Here is a 16,646-nt window from a genome sequence, read left to right on the forward strand (position 1 = left end):
TTATGACTCTTCCCCTTACGTTTTTGAGACAGGGTCTCTAGCTGACCATGGCCAGCAAGATCCCGAAAGCCTCCTATCCTGTCCTCAGTGTTAGCATGCCAAGCACGTATGTGAATTCTAGGGACTGAACACAGGTCCTCAAGCTTATAAGAAAATCACCTCGCTAACTTTGCTACCTCCCTAGCTCAACATTTGACGATTTACATCCAACATTTTCCTTTCAATAAGTAAATGAGCGGATTTTTAGTTTGCCCTTATGAAGTCTTGGGGTGATTCCCTGAGGATTATGCTGGGATTTTGTGCTGTCTTTACAAGAGTCCTTGTTCTTCCTTGGCATGCTCTTCCAGAGGCTTGATTAAACACACAGACCTTGTTCCTGCCTTTCCCAGAGGGGAGAGGGGAGGGTGTTACTTTTGCCAGAAGGATCTGACCCCTTTATCCATTCTCGTTTGCCTTCAGGGCAGGAGAATGTGGGGGGGGAGGGGGGGAGGCCAGGCACTGAGCAGAAGACCTGGGAGGTGATGAGACCCTGTAGGCTGTCTCCCTAAGACTCTGCGGATATGGTTTGCATCTGCTGCAAACAGAACAGAGCAGCAGGTGCATGTCCCAGCCCTTGGACCATTCAGTCTCTGTTCAGGGAACCTGTTCATTCCGGGGAATCTGTGAGGGGCCATCAGAGTCAGAGGAAGGAAGGATGTCTGGGTGGGCAGGGGAAGAGAGGAGAGAGGAAAGAAGAAGAGAGGGGAAGAGAGGGGAGGGGAGGAGAGGGACTACGAGGTAAGAGAAAAGGATCCTTACTCAGAGCTAAGAATGCAGTGGCTTTTCCAGGTGGGCTAAGGAAAGAGGGAGAGAGGGATGCAGGAGTAAGTGACACTCTGAACAGAAATATCATGTCCGCCAACACCTTGTACTAGCAACACAGAGGCCCCTGGGTGTCCTCTGTGCAGACCTGAGAGCAAGATGAGTTCCTAAAACAACATATCTGGGGCACACCAAGCATGCGTTCTCCACAGTGTGTCTTTTAGAACATTTCTTCACAAATGTCTCTCCCTGCAGTGTGGAGGTGGTGCACTAGGGAAAGCGCTCGGCATGGACCATGATGCCCTGAGTTCAATCCTCAGAATCCCTATTAAAACAATCAGCAGCCAAGTGTAATAATTTGTGTTTGTAATCCCTGCACTAGGGAGGCAGACACAGGTGGATCTCTGGGACTTGCAGGGTCATTGGACTAGACCAGTGACGCCAGCAAGCCCTAGGTCTGAGTGAGAGACCTTGTCTCAGCAACTAGGTGGATTGATCCAGAGGAATAACTCCTGAGGTTGACCTCTGGCCTTTACACACACTCACTGTGTGGGCATGCACTCATCCACACACCGAATGCTTCTGTGTCCTGGTCTCTCTGCTCCAGCTCCTGAAGGTAGAATTTCTTTCTGTGGCTTCTCCTCCAGCTTCCCAGGACCTCTGAGCAGCAGCAGTGAGCTGATACTGACATCAGTCCACAGCTGTCTTTGAACTTTTCCTTCAGAAAAGCTATGATACTTTTTTTTTTGCTGACCCTACAGGCAAAGCCAAACAGATCAAATGAATGACCTGGCTTTGATCCTGCATGGCAGTGTGGGCAGACTGATTGAACTTGGCTTTCACTGCGGCATAGGAGGCTCGCAACAGTCATGGTTTCATTTATTAATGAACAAAGAGAGGGGTTTCTTTGATGCCTACAATATAATTTTATAATGCATGTATAGAACACAAAATGAGCTGAAACTTGAGGAGGCAAAATTGTTCAGCAAATAAAAGCAAAACCATGGGGCTGGGGAAGACAGTTAAGTCAGTAAAATACATGCTGAACAAGCACGAGGACCTGAATTCAATCCCAGGACTCACATAAATAACTGACATTAGGGGCACATCCTTTAAATCCCAGCACTGGGGAGGTGGAGAGAGGCAGATTCTTGAGACTTGCTGGCCAGACAACCTAGTCTAATTGATGACCTCGAGGTCCTAGTGGATGGCCCCCGAGAGCCACATAAGGTTGACCTCTGGCCTCTATACGCATACACTCACACGTACACCTACGCACAAGTGCATGCACACACACACACACACGAATTGGGTAAAGTCAAACACTACTACCAGCACAGCACTGCAATGGGCTGGAGCTGACTTACAGGCCAGCAACAACATCTCAAAGCCCGGAGAAAAACATTTCCAGTGCAGGACACTCAGCCTCCCCACAGATGAGTATCAACCAATCATGAGCTCAAAAAGATCACCCCAAAAGGAAATAAGCATGAGTTATAATAAAAGAGGCTTTGAATAAGAACAACAACAAGAAGAATAGGACATTATATACCCAGACCTGCTTGATATTAAAACCACAAAGTATGGACTATAATAAACTAGCGATTCCGGGAACCAATGTGGCACAGAAGGGGAGGCAGTGGACATAAAGCGGGCTAGAGAGGATACTGTGAGGAAGTCTGGCATGCTTTCTCTGATGGGAGAACTAGTCTGTGAGTAAAGAGGGGTGGCAAAGGGAAAGCAGGCATTGCTGATGGAGAGATCAATGGGTGTAGGAAGCACAGGAACAACACAACCACCAGCTCATCTCTGAACACGACCCAGTTCATATCACAGCTCAGGGTGGAACAGGACTGCAGACAACGTCATCTATGAGGAACACTCACCACGCCTCCTCCATCTATAGGGAGCACTCACTATGCCTCCTCCACCTACAGGGAGCACTCACCATGCCTCCTCCATGTACAGGGAACACTCACCACGCCTCCTCCATCTACAGGGAGCACTCACCACACCTCCTCCACCTACAGGGAGCACTCACCACGCCTCCCTGAAGATGACTGACACTACCATGTAGCAAACCAAGTACCATATCAAGCACAGCTTCTCTTGGGCATCATTACTCTTCCTCTTGGGCCATTACTAAGCAAAATAATGGCTGTAACTCACAGGAAGGGCAGGAACCAATAATCAGGATGGCTGTGGTGTTGCTGGTGGGTGGGTGGTATTACAGGGTGGGCACACAGGACAGAGGATAATTCTCATCCCAGGATAGAGGATTTCCACCTGGTGCCACATGGGATGGGACAGGATAACACAGGAGGCCATCAAGCTACTCAGTGTGAGTGCATCTAAAACTTCTGAGCTGTTTCTGGAAATTTCCACCTAGCAATTGCAAACTTAGCTTATGGCAGGCAACGGGAACCTGGAAAGTTAAACCACAGATAAAAGGGACTACCGTATTCCTGTTACCTTATTGCTAGGTAAAACAAGGCTCAGAGATTATGCCTCAAGAGGGCTGTCTGCAGCACGGAGCTCATGGTAGCAGGAGAGTCTGGTTTGGTGCCTAGGTGCCTACGTTGCTTACTGGTCTCTCAAGTTTCCCTCAGTTAGAACAGATGTAACATTGACTTTTTTCATTTTTCTCCAACTTACAATTTTTTTTCAAAAGGATTTCTTTTTATTATTGTCACTTATGTGTATGTGTGTCTGTGTGGTGAATGCCACATGTATAAAAGTGGCCTCAGAAGCCAGAAGAGGGCACCAGATGCCCCAGAGCTGAAGTTACACGAGGTTGTGAGCTGCCTGCTGTGGGTACTAAGAACCAAATCCCAGTCCTCTGGAAGAGCAGCAAGAGCCCATGACCACTAGCCATCTCTCCAGTGCCTAATTTCCTCTTTAATACATAGTTAAGTTTTGCCTTCCAAACTTGGTGGTTCACTTTTCTTTTTAGTAGCTTATTGGCTGGGATGGGTGTTGATTTCAGGGCCCCGTACACACTGGGCAAATGTTCTATTACTGGTCCTTAGCCCCTCTAGCAGGTGTTTTTGCAGGTCCCTTAGACAGTCTCATGTGGAAGCATCATACACACTGAAGGTTCATTCTCTCTCCCAGTCAAATACCAGAGCACTTGGATGTGCTGTAGGAATCTCTCCCCGACTATGGTTACAGACCTATAGAGATCTCGTGATGTAGCCTGCCTAGGCATCAGGTGTCTCTTCAGACTCAGGCAAGGCTGTCTGACCACCACAATCACCACAGCCATCATCAGTGCTTTTGGGAACTTGGAAATATGGACTTCTAAGTTGTAATTAACAGCTCAGGGGCTGGGGACCCTCCATACACACCTGCTAAACTTTCAGTAACACACACACATTCATATACAGAGAAACATATTTAGACACTCCCTCGAATTGTGTGTGCACTCTGCTCTGAATACATAAAACAAGGGTTTCTTGGGACTTAACTGAGGCACTAATAAGCTATTATGGAAAGGGAACACGTGGGAGTCCTTTCCAATCACACACACTGATAAAGACCGAAGTGCCAAGGGCCATCCCAACAGCAAGTGACAGGGATGATCTGGAGCTCCCAGGCCAGCTAAGCCCACAGGATGTAGCTCCCATCTTCCTTATCCAGTAACCACACGGGTGCCTTTCTCTGATGAACTTTCTCAAATTCCCCACCTCAATCCCCCCTCCATCACTCAGATATCACAAACGGCATCCTTCTCACCCCCTGAAGACATCTGGATGGGCCCATCTCAGACCTGGTCTCCAACTCCACTTCTCAGGGGTCCCTCAAAGTGTCCCCTCCCAGCAAGCGATCACAAGACAATGGTGGGACCACCTGTTCTTCCACCCAGCTAATCTGCCATCACCTGGGGGCATCTCTTCTACCCATGGTGCTCTGCTCTCCTGGGACCTCCCTCAGTCTTCTCCAAGTCCTCTCCCCCAGTGAGGGAAGCCTGGGCGTCATCAGAATGCTGTGTCCACCTATTTGCTGTGACGGCTGTGACTGCAATCGTCTGTCCTCACAGGGCACTCTCTCCGGCATCTGTCTGCTGAGCTTCCCACCTCTCTGGCTGGAATCCAGGCCTTACCAGGTCACCCCACTCCTGCCACCTCCTTGGACTCCTAATTCACCACCCTGATGTCCGCTCCACTCAGTAGGACCTCAACCCCGGATGGCGATTGAAGTAGCTGCTAAGTTCCACCATTGCCCCACAGGATAACCAGCCAGGCTGTGTAACTTCCTTCCTCCCTGCTCCCTGCCTCCCCCACCTCTCCTTTCCCAGCCTCTCCTCCCACTGTCTCTCCTCCCCTCTGTCCTTCCTCCCCTCCTCCCCTCCCCTTCAGGTAGCAGTCCTTTTGCTCTCTGAAAATGTCATATGGTCAGTCACTTCACAGAAGCTTCTTCTCTGGTCTGGCCACCTCCTTTCCCACGGCTGGTCACATGCAACATGTAGGTCCCTAGGGCTCTCACAGATACTCCTTCTGCTAGGATGCTCCCCCCCAGCTAACCACCTCTTCCTCTCTCAGAGCCGTTTGAAAGTCCCTTGCCTCAGAGTTCCTCCCACTGAGGAATTGTTGTACACGCTAAGATTGTAGCTGTTGAAGACAAGAGCCCAGTCCTTGCTCCCAAGGCACCTAGAATGAGTGGGAATGAGGAGAAGTAGATGTATACACAGATGCAGCAACCAGAATGTGGGGGCAGAAACAGTGTCACTAAATCCTAGAAGACAATAAGCTAGGGAGATGGCTCCCATAAAGTGTGGAGTATACAAGTGTGAAGACGTGAGTTCAATCCCTAGGTGTAATAGTGTGTACTTGCAATCCCAGCAAGTACAGGGGAGACAGAAACAAGGGAATGCCATGGACTTGCTGGCCAGCTGACCTAGCAGAATCAGTGAGCACCAGATTCAATGAGAGACCCTGCCTCCAAACACAAGGTGGAAAGCAATAGAGAGACATTGATTGCTGACTGCTGACCCCACCCAACATATACGTATGTAGATACATGCTCCTAAATATGTATATACATAGACACATATTGGTGAGATACCATGGCAGGGAGTGGCATGTTTTTGTGTTCCGGGCTCTGTAGCATGTGGACATGAATGACATGGTGAGGTGGGAGGGAAGGCCTGTGTCTGTGGTCACCGAAACCCAGATCCCACCGTGCTGCTTGCCGCTCATCCAGTCAGACACATGACTCTCTTGTTGAATGAATAACTGCTTCTGTGCTCTTTTTTTTTTTTTTTTTGGTTTGCACAATGTATGTCCCAAGTCAGAAAATAGGAACTATGGCTCAAACAGCAGTTTAGTGACTTCCTGGATGGATGACTCCACAAATATGACATTTATGGCTCTTGGGATTACAACAGTAGCCTGCCGTCTCCACAGCTGCCCTGGGGATTCCTGTATGTTGTGAGGTTTTGTCAAGAGCTCCTGCAGATTCTGGCTGAAGGCCTGGAGCTTTTATCTACTCATGGATTCTTTGATGGGGAGGACCGTGGGGATGAAGGATGGTGTGAAGAGTCTGGCCTGTCACAGTGGCATACACCAGGGTGGACTCAGCTCCTAGGGCAGCATGGCCATCCTCAAGCTCCAGCCCAGCCCAGATGGCTGGGAGCACAGGGTGTGTGGGGGCAGGGCTATGTGCTTTCTTTAGTGTGAAGAGAGCTTTGGTGGTCTACTCTCGTTGTTTGGGTCTTCCCAGTCATTCTCTGCAGGTAGCTGAGAGATTAGGGTGGGAAGCTAATGGAGTGAGGAAGGAAAGAGGAGGTGGGGAAGGCTTTCAAGTCCCATGCTTACACCTGAGAGAAAGTGGGACTTTACGCTGGTAGCAATGAACATTGTCCTAAGACAGAGGACTTGCTCCCTTGCTACACTGGCTCATGAACATATCTGAATGAGATCAAGGTTGTAATCTTCTGCTTCCACCAATTACTGTGGGCTGCCTGGGCCTTCACCTTGTTTCAGCGGGTACCGAGAGTAAGGGAGGGCAGTGGAGACAAACCATTCTCTGTGCACTAAGTTTCCACACAGCAAGTATTTGTGAACAGAAATGACAGAGACCCCGCCACCGAGTACTGCACAAAGGGATGGAGGAAGGAGGAAGACTTGGGGTCCGTCTTTCTATGAGCAGGGTAGAAGCTGGCACACAGAGCGAGTTGTGCATCCTGTATTGTGCTCTGGGGTCCCCACAGCACAGCCACACACAGGCTACCTTGCCCTCCAGCAAGCATTAAATGCAGCATCTGTACTCATGCATAAGAGGGCAGGATCCTGCAGCCGTGATACCAACTATTCAGTACCTGGGTTGGCATCTAGGAGCTCAGAGCAACGGTTTGCCCTGTTCACCATAACCTATTCAGGACACTAGAGACAGACAGGCCCCACTGAATATCAGGCAGGCCTGGATCTTCCCACACAGGAGGACTGTGAGCCTTCACCACCCTCTTCCTCCATCTCATGCTTCTCATGCTGCACTGGCTATGGTAGGGCTGGCCCGCTGGCCTGTTCCCAACTCAAGGCACTCGCATGTGCTGTTCCCTGGGCAGGTGGCTCCTTGCGCATAGCCTCTAATCCCGTCAGCACAGTGAGGTGGGCATGAAACAGAACTACGACCCAGCCCGGCATGTTCTATGCCTTCACACATCCCTCAGTAAAAGTCAGTGCTCTGTATCTGTGGGCTCCATATCCATGGAGCCACCACTACAGACTGAAATATTTGCAGAGAAAATTCATGCCTGGACTGAACACATGCAGATTTTTTTCTTGTCATTGTTCTCTCGTTCTAAAGACTAACTTTGTTCTGAATTTTGTGTGTGTGATGCAGGCAGCAGAAGACAATGTCAGATCCCCTGTAACTGGAATTAAAGGCAGTAGTGAGCCGCCCAAATTGGGTGTTGGAAACTGAACCCTGGTCCTCTGTCAATGCTCTTAAGTTCTGTCTCTCTCGATCCAGATCCATTATCATTCTCTAAACAAACGGTATGACAACCATTTGGTGGCACTGGCATCGTATTAGATATGTTTAGAGGGGACTCATGGTCCATGGAGAATTCTCATTCTGCCTCTGTGTGCAGAGCTTCCGCAACTGTTTGGAAACAAAACCCGAGGCTGCAGGTGACAGACTACAGGGTCTTCATGACTCAGCCCCCCCCCCTTGCTCAAACATTGTGTGTATGAGGGTAGACTCTTGCAGAACTGACTTCTGCAGTCCAGTGGCCATGACAGGGCCGGGAGCTCTGTTCCTTGTGTATGAAGACTCTACTTATGTTCATCTAGGAGGGATGGGCACACGGAGTGATTAGCAAGTGACAGAAGACACATTCTTTAGGAAAACATGAACAAAAAGAAAAATCTGCCTGAAAAGGAAACAGAGAAGGAAGAAGCCAACAGCTGCCTTAGACCCTTGGCTGTTCCAGGCAGTGCAGGCACTCCTGGGTGACATGCCCTTTCTGAGGACAGCCAGCTGTAAGTGTAATCCAGTTTTGACTTTACAAACTCTATGCCCTGGATGTTCATTAAAAGTAAGGGACATTTTACGAGTGAACTGTAAGTGGGTTAGCTTTGGGTTATTCAATCAAGTTCAAGATCTCCTTAAACTTTGGCTCACTGCCACTGGGGAAACAGGACAGATGCCTGCTATGGATTGGGAGTCCGGGCTGGTTTGCAAGAGTTCTCGGGAGCCTTTGACTCTGTTTCCCATAACATGTGAATACTTGTGTGGAGGAAGGAAGATGGAGCAAGGTTGGGGCAACCTGGGTTCACTGGGGCCCAGGAGTCCCAGTGGATGGTGTCCCACAGGCTACATGCCCTGTTCACACACCAGACAAAAGAAGAGAGTGAGAGACCCATGCCAGAAACAGCTGAGCTCATGAGGTTCTGTAGGAAGCCAGGAAGCACGAGACAGTTACCGAGTCTCAAGAATGCTGCCTTCTATTTCCTCTGTTTAAAGATCCCCTAGATTCCCTCATGAGGGGAATGGCCTGATGCTAAGGGTGGAGAAACCACACAGTCACAGAGAGGAAACTCAGTCCCATGCTGACCACACACTGGGTTGTGAGCTCACATGCACCTTATTTCTCAAGGGCAGTGATGCAGAGCTAGGGATGTGGGTAAGTGGGCAGAGAATTTGTTTGGTATTCATGAAGCTCTGGGTTCAGTTCCCAGTCCTGTGGAAACTAGGTATAATGGTGCACACTGGGAGCTCTTAGGGGGATTAGGCAGGGGACCACACACTCAAGGACAGCCTGGACACACAGTGAATTCAAAGCCGGTCTGTGACCTTGGAAAGCTAGAGGGAGGGAGGGAGGGAGGGAGGGAGGGAGGGAGGGAAGGAGGAATGGAGGGAGAGAGAGAGAGAGAGAGACAGAGACAGAGACAGAGAGACAGAGTTTCAATTAGTAAGACCAGACTTAGAGAATTCGTCCTGGAGAAGATAGTCCCTTAGACTTGGATCCTATAACTGACCTGAAGGGGGGTCTGAAAAAGGGCCCCACTTCTCCATGCATGACTATCACCCTACCTGACGTGAAGCCTTAGCTGAAGTTCCACATATCCAGCCAAGGGCAAACCCTGCAGGTGGAGCAGTAGTAGTCTGGGAAAGACTAGGGCTGGCTTTTTGGCAAGGCAAAGGTAGAAAGGGCAGTGTCTGAAAGGTTTGTGTCTACAGGGGACATTTAGGACAGATGAAAGACCCACTCCTAAAGGGATTTGAGCATGCTGTGGAAACACAGCCACCCAGGTAGGGCCCTGGTCTGTGAGGCCTCTGCATTTTTTTTGAGCTCTGATACTAACTGATAAGGACACATGCAAGCTTTGAGAGTGCCCTGCATAAACTACAAGCCCAGTGTTGGGGTGGAATGTGGCATGAAGAGGCGTGGGATGTCTGTGCAAATGACTGACAGACTGCTGGAGGACCTTCTGCCTTCTGCGTGGGCTTATATATGTCCCTGGGGGAAACATAGGAGTGCAGAACATGGGCAATCTGTGGCCCCAGTACTTCCCCAAAGAGCTTGAGAACAACAGCTCTAGGCAGCAAGAGGGCAACAGCTTTCTGGGGGTCAGCATGTCTTCTGGGTGCTCAACATGGCACAATGCTGCCTGCTACCCTAGGGTATTTGTGCCAGAAACTATTGCTCAAAGATGCGAAGCAGCCGGATCTCAGGAAAGTGCTGTGTTGTGCATCTACACAAGGGGAAGCTGTCTTCCTCCTCCTCCAGCCTCGCTGTGATGCGGCTTCTGTCCCACAGAGCATCACATTCCCGCCACCAGGGTCTGTTGATCTCACCTATTGATTTATTTCTTTTTAAGAAGTGGTTAAGATCATCTAAAACAACTTTCATTTTACTATTTGTTATGTCTATGAATGTTTTGCCAGCATGTATGTCTGTACACCACACGCATGCCTAGTTCATGCAGAAGCCAGAAGAAGGTGGTGAATCCCCTGGGACGGGAGTTACAGACAGTTGTGAGCCCCCACCTGGGTGCTGGGAATTGAACCCAGGTGTTTTGGAAGAGTAGTCAGTGATCTAAGACATTGAGCCATCTCTTCAGCCCCTAAAAAAAATTTTTTTTTAACATCAGAAGTAAGAGGTAGCTAGATGCAAATGCAGAGAAAACACCCTCGATTCTAGGAAGACAGCCTGGTGCTGATCAATGCACCTGACCATGATGTGACATCATTGGTTCAGGAAGGAATAGGGGTGGTTTTTTAGAACCCCAAAAGCCTCTGTGTGGGGACACTGAATGACACCAAACACAGGCATTGCCACAGAATCACCTTGGCAGGCGCATCTTTAGAAGAAAAGGCAAACCCACACAAAGACGGCTCCTTGCCTCTCTGGACCACAGACCCTGCCTAGTTGGACCACGGCCCCAGGACCTTCTGAATTTTGAGCTACTGAACTGGCCAGGCTGAAGCCCATAGACCCATTTCTGCTCAGACAACCACACCCACATTTGATATGAGCAGCTCCCAGGGGTTTGCTCTTGGATGTCTGCATTAGCACGCAGTTCCAAGCACAAACAGAAGTCCAAAATCCGGGGCAGATCTCTGTGAGCAAACTGTGCTGCCTGACTTTTGTTCCGTCACCACATGGTGTCCAGCCTGCCTGCCATTGGAAACAGAATTTGGGTTGAGCAACCCTACTCTGACAACACTAAAAAGATCATGGGAAAAATTACCTTGATGCTAGGGGCCTGGGACGATGGCTCAGTGGGTAAGGTGCTTATCACACAAGCATGGGGTCCCCAGATGATCCCAAGAACCCATGTAAAAATCTGGGTGTGCCAGTGGGTGCCTGTAATTTCAGTCCTGGAGAGGGACAGACAGGAGGAGTCCTGGGGGCTTCTGGCCAGTCAGCATCGACAAAGCAGCAAGCTCCAAGTTCAGTGAGGGACTGTTTCTCAAAAAATGAGTCAGGAAGGGAGGGCCAGAAAACAAATTCATTGGGTAAATATGGTTGCCCCCAATCCCGAAGGCCTGAGTTCAATACTTGGAACTCATGTAAAGGTGTAAAGGAAGAATCAGCTCCATGGACATTGTCTTTGACCTCCACACACACACTATATGGCACAGGTATTTCCCCCACTGACATGCACACACAATAATAATAATGATGATGATGATGATGGGATATTAAGATAAATAAATAAGGTGGAAATAAATAAGATACCAATGTCCACCTCTGACCTCCACATGCATGCATACACACTTGCATTACACACTTACATGCATGAGCAGGTAAACCTACACACACAAGACATTTCATAATCATAAAGTGTTTCTAAAGGTCAATGACTTTCTAGTGCAGGCTTGGGTAAGATCTCATGACATCTCTTTACATATGTGCAAATATATCCTGTATCCAAAACATTCCCAATCCAAAGCACTTCTGGTTCTACCATGTTGGATACCAAACTCAACCCTCATGTGGCTGAACACCGTTTTCTTTAAGCACAATGTCACACTTTATGGTCAGACTAGATAAAAACACATGCTGGGTCACAAACGACAACAACTCCCATACTGGCAGATGGGAAGGTGTGACACCTTCGTGGGCCCACCTGGGTTCTACTCATGGGGAAGCTGTTACCGCTAGGTGAGCGGCCCTGGTGGTAGGAGGAAGGGAGATGGCAGGATACTCACAGGAATTTTCCGTTGATCTTTGATCCTATGAGGACTGTCTGCTCCGACTCATCTCTGGAGATGTTGCCATGGAACCAGGGCATCTTCTCATGGGCAGTGGTAGCGATCAGCTTTTCCAGCTGGGGCTTCTGGCTGATGATGGCTTGTTCCAGAGCCTGGCCCTGCAGTGAACAGAGGGAGAGTGAGCCGGCCAGGTACAGAGAAGATAGACCTGTGTTCCAGGTTCTGCGCAGCAAATCAGGACCAAAGTCTACTCTATCCCTCGCTCATCCTCCTCTCGTGCACTGCCTAAAATAAGGGAACCAGCAGGTCCTTGTAATATTACTTGCATGTCTTCAAGTGTATAAACGAAGGGATATGTTTTGGACTGAAGAGATGGGCCCTTCAGAAAAAAAATTGCATATGTAGGTCATATACCCCTGGAGTCAGAGAATGGATCCTCCAAAGACAGCTAAGCTATATATTCCACCCAGGTTCTGGGTGAAAACACAGTCATTTCCTAATAGGTAAGAAGCCTTGAGATGTGTGTGAGGTTGGGGAAAGTGCGGTAGCTCAGCAGGTGAAGACGCTTGTTGCTGAGACTGACTGTCTTGAGTTTGGTTCCTGGGACTGACCTGGTGGAAAGAGAGGCCGACCCCTGCAAGTTGTCTGCCCTCCACATGCGTGTCATAGCACCTGTACCCTCCTCCCCTGTGTACACACACACACACACACACACACACACACACACACACTACACACGCATGCACGCACATGTGCGTGCATGCTAAAATAATTGGAACCAAAGAAAAATGTTTTAAAGAAGATGCATGTGAGGAAGGCATCTGTGGCTTTCTGTCTGTCAGGGTTCAGCTTTTTCCTCACTCCCATCCTGCCCCTCCCCACCTGCAGGAAATGTCACCAGAGGAGTCACAGGTGAGTGGCCTGGACCACGTGGAAACAAGGTGAAAATAAAAAGAGTCGCCTTAAGAGCTGAGGGGACTGATTTCCTTATCTTTCCCAGTGAGGAAAAAAAATTACCTTCTTGGTAATGAATAGCCAGAGTTTGGTTACTGACAAGTTAAAAAAGAAAACAAAAGCGAATGAACAAACAAACAAAAAGGACAGAATGAAAACTCAGCCTTCTCACATGTGGAGAAAGGAGAACAGAGTGCAGAGGGAATGTGAATATGAGGCTCTGACCACACGTAAGGATGGAGTGGGAACAATGGCCCAGAGAGGCGTGGCCACGCAGGCATCCGGACCGTAGCAGAAGCTGGAAAATCCACTCAAACGACGCAAAGGATTCTGGGTGATTCCGGGACAGGGCTCCACGGTCTCAGGGAGCAGTGGCCACCAGCCAGACTCACCTGAAGGTTCCATGTCTGCTTTACATATTCCCGGATGAGGTTCTCCTTCAGGTCCTCAAAGGGTCCGGTCTTGGGTTGTACCCCCGGCGGCCGGTTGAAGGGCTTCTTGAGGAGGCAGATGAGGCCATCAGGTTCCTGGGAGTGGTAGTGGCAGAGGTCCGCCGGGCTGGCATGGGTCCTGCCGCCGGAGATGGCATAGGTGCCATTAAGTTCCCTCTCGATGGTGTAGTGGTGTGCCTTCCTGTTGTGTGCCACCGATAAGGCGAAACCACCCAAGTAATTGCGACTTTGGCGCAGCAGGTAGAGCCCATCGGTCATGCCTCCCTGGACCAGGTAGTCCTCAGCCTCCTCCCGGGTGATGTTGCCAAAAAAGTAGGGCAGGTGGTTAGCGCTGTCTGCCGCATTGCCTGCCATGTCTGCACCCCTTCAGAATTCCAGGAGGTATGGAGGGAAGTACCTGGGGATAACAGAGATGGGTTAGCCACAGTGAGGAACCCAAACAGTAAGGGGCACTGGCTAAACCCACCAGAACCTACTCCACAGGGACATAAGCCTTTCTAGTTTAGAATGAGCACACTGCCCTGTTCGGCACGGGGGTTCTGTTACTTAATTTCCAGTTTCCCAGAATGCACTGTGGTTAGTTAACCAAATCCATGACCTTTAACAAAGGTGACCCAATTCACCATGATTTTTTTTCTAGTGGAAAAAAAAAAAGAATTCTAAAAAGATACAATGTGATGGTTTGAAAGAAAATGGTCCCCAAGGGGAGAGGCACTATTTGGAGGAGAAGCCTTGCTGGAGTAGGTGCGGCCTTGTTGGAGGAAGGGTGTCACTGTGCGGGCGGGCTTTGAGATTTTTCCTCACACTTCACTCAGTGGGACAGTCAGTAGACTTCCTGTTGCCTGCAGGATGTAGGACTCAGCTCCAGCGCCATGTCTGCCTGCACACCATCATGCTCCGCGCCATAACAATGGACTGAACCTCTAAAACTGTAAGTGAGCCACTTCAATTAAACGTTTTCTTTATAAGAGTTGCCATGGACATGGTGTCTCTACACAGCAACACAAATCCAAAATAAGATAGACAGAAAAGAGAAGTGTATAGTAGTCTTTTGACACAGTGCTCAAGGCACACACACCCTGCATGTGGATGGTGGTACATGGGACAGAATCAGCAAGGACTGCTGACCTAATTCTGGGAGCTCACTGTTACTCCATCTGCTTTGACTAGCCTCTCCCTGTCCCCACCATGGCCCACAGCCTCAGGGAATCACCACTCTACATGGCAATGCAGCCTCCTTCCCTAGTAGGCAGCCCCTTTAATTTTCAGTGGGAAGGAAAAAGGATGGTGTTGGCACTCTCCTTGCCAAGAAGCCATCTTCATTTTGACCTGACTTCTGACACGGCAAGTAATGCATGTGCTGGCTGGAGGGAGGAAGTGCCATGCTGAAATGACAGACAGCAGCTGCTCCTGGCCTGGCCTGGGCTCTAACCTGGAGCATGGATAGCTTCAGTACCTGCCCCCACATGTATATCTCTCCAAGGCTGGCACTCCTCGTGCCCACTCGGGATCTCATCCTGGTCCATCCTCCTCTTAACCAGGCTACCATGCAGTTCTCACGGCTGGATATGGGTCTCGACTCTGCAAGCATTAGCTTGTGCCTACCATGCCAAACTCACAAATTCAGCTTTTTGTGTGGCATGTGGTATACGCTGCCTGTGATTCCAGCTTCGGAAGAGGTCGCTGCAGGTTGGAGGACAGCCTGGGCTACATAGTGATATTCAGCCTCGTTTGGACTACAGAGTGAGACTCTCTGATAAGTAAAATATATAAGTAAATGTAACAGATCACAATAAAAAGACAGAGCAAAGCAACTGTGCTAGTTAGTTTTAACTGTCACCTTGACACAACCTGGAAAGAGTTTTGGTTGAGGAAGTGTCTAGAACAGGCTGGGCCTTTGGGCAGGTATAGGGGGGATTGTACCTGTTTGTTATTCAAAGTAGGAAGACTCGTTCCAAATGTGGGTAGCAGCACTTCACTCCTGGGCCCTGAACTGTCTGTGTGAAGAAAGCTAACTGAACATAAGCAGCAAACAGCCGGTGAGCAAGCATGGGTCCACTCATTCTCTCTGCTCTTAATTGGGTGTGAAGCTTTAAGTTCTTGCCTTGACTTCCCCATGATGGTGAGCAGCAACCTGGAATTATAAGCCATATAAACTCTTTCCCTCCCTAAACTGTTTTTTTTTTGTCAAAATATTATATTATGGCAACAGAAATGAGACTGGGGTACTGTAGTGGTTTGAATAAAAGTGGACCCCATAGATCCATAGGAAACAGCATTATTAGGAGGCGTGGCCTTGTTGGAGGAAGTATGTCACTGGGGGCTGGGCTTTGAGGTCTCAGAACCTCAAGCCAGTTCACCTCCTGCTGCCTGCTGATCCTGATGTAGAACCCTCAGCTCCCTCTCCAGCACCGTGTCTGCCTGCACGCTGCCATGCTTCCCACCATGACGATAACAGACTGAACCTCTGAAACAGTAAGCCAGGCCCCATTGAATGTTCTCCTTTATTTGATTTGTCACGGTCATGGTGTCTTTTCACAGCAATGGAAACCCAACTAAGACAGATATCAACCAAACAAATTCCCAAAGGACCTCAAACAAAAACGAAGAGACTGAGCTTTTCACTTAGTCTTGGCCACAGAAGTGGCACTTTCATAATCCCCACCCCTTGAAGAGTCACCATTACCTGACACATGTGCTCTTCCGGGTGCCACTGAACTCATCACACCTACCACTGTGGCTTTCATGTCCTGTCTGGACTCTCGTCCTCTGACTGCAGGGAGAGTCCACAGCCCGAGATCATTTCAACACCCTCAACAGTATTGAGAACTCTCGCGTTCTTTCTCAGTTCAACACTACATTTTCTTAGTTTGACATTAACAAGTGTGTGAGGCCACTGTATAAAAGCATGAACTTGAGAAAGATTAAAGACCCCAGTCCTAACAAATCACCCCCTCGTTCCTCCTTAGTTCAGCTCTGCCCAGAGTTAGCCTGTACTTACTTCTGTACACTCCTGTCTACGTTGCTCTACAGTAGTGAGGTGTGTGTGGGGGGTGCCTGTCAGAACACAGCAAATCTCTCACTCTCTTGGGGACTTTAGGAGGTAAGTTATACACAAGGCTTTAGAAGTAAAGAAACGTGTGTACACATGCATGTTCATGTGGATGCTCGTGTACATGTATAATAAGTAGGCCAGAGGTCAACATTGGGGTTGTTTTTGAATCATTCCTCACCTCATTCTTTTTGAAACAGGCCTCTCACTGAACCTGGAAC

General features: G+C 49.1%; 1 protein-coding gene across 4 annotated transcripts in view; it reads right to left on the reverse strand.

Annotated features, from left to right (window-relative positions):
• Syk (spleen associated tyrosine kinase) overlaps window positions 1-16,646 on the reverse strand; it is a 70,523-nt gene that overhangs the window by 31,413 nt on the left and 22,464 nt on the right. For all 4 annotated transcript variants that reach the window (XM_075969631.1, XM_075969630.1, XM_075969632.1 and 1 more), the window contains exons 2-3: window positions 13,314-13,770; window positions 11,965-12,125 (exon numbers count right to left, since the gene is read on the reverse strand). In XM_075969631.1, the coding sequence (XP_075825746.1) occupies window positions 11,965-12,125; window positions 13,314-13,727 (575 nt within the window). In that variant the 5' untranslated portion in view covers window positions 13,728-13,770. The remainder of the gene's footprint in view (window positions 1-11,964; window positions 12,126-13,313; window positions 13,771-16,646) is intronic.

Source organism: Microtus pennsylvanicus, chromosome 4 (genome assembly GCF_037038515.1).
Source record: "Microtus pennsylvanicus isolate mMicPen1 chromosome 4, mMicPen1.hap1, whole genome shotgun sequence".
NCBI classification, from domain to species: Eukaryota; Metazoa; Chordata; class Mammalia; order Rodentia; family Cricetidae; genus Microtus; species Microtus pennsylvanicus.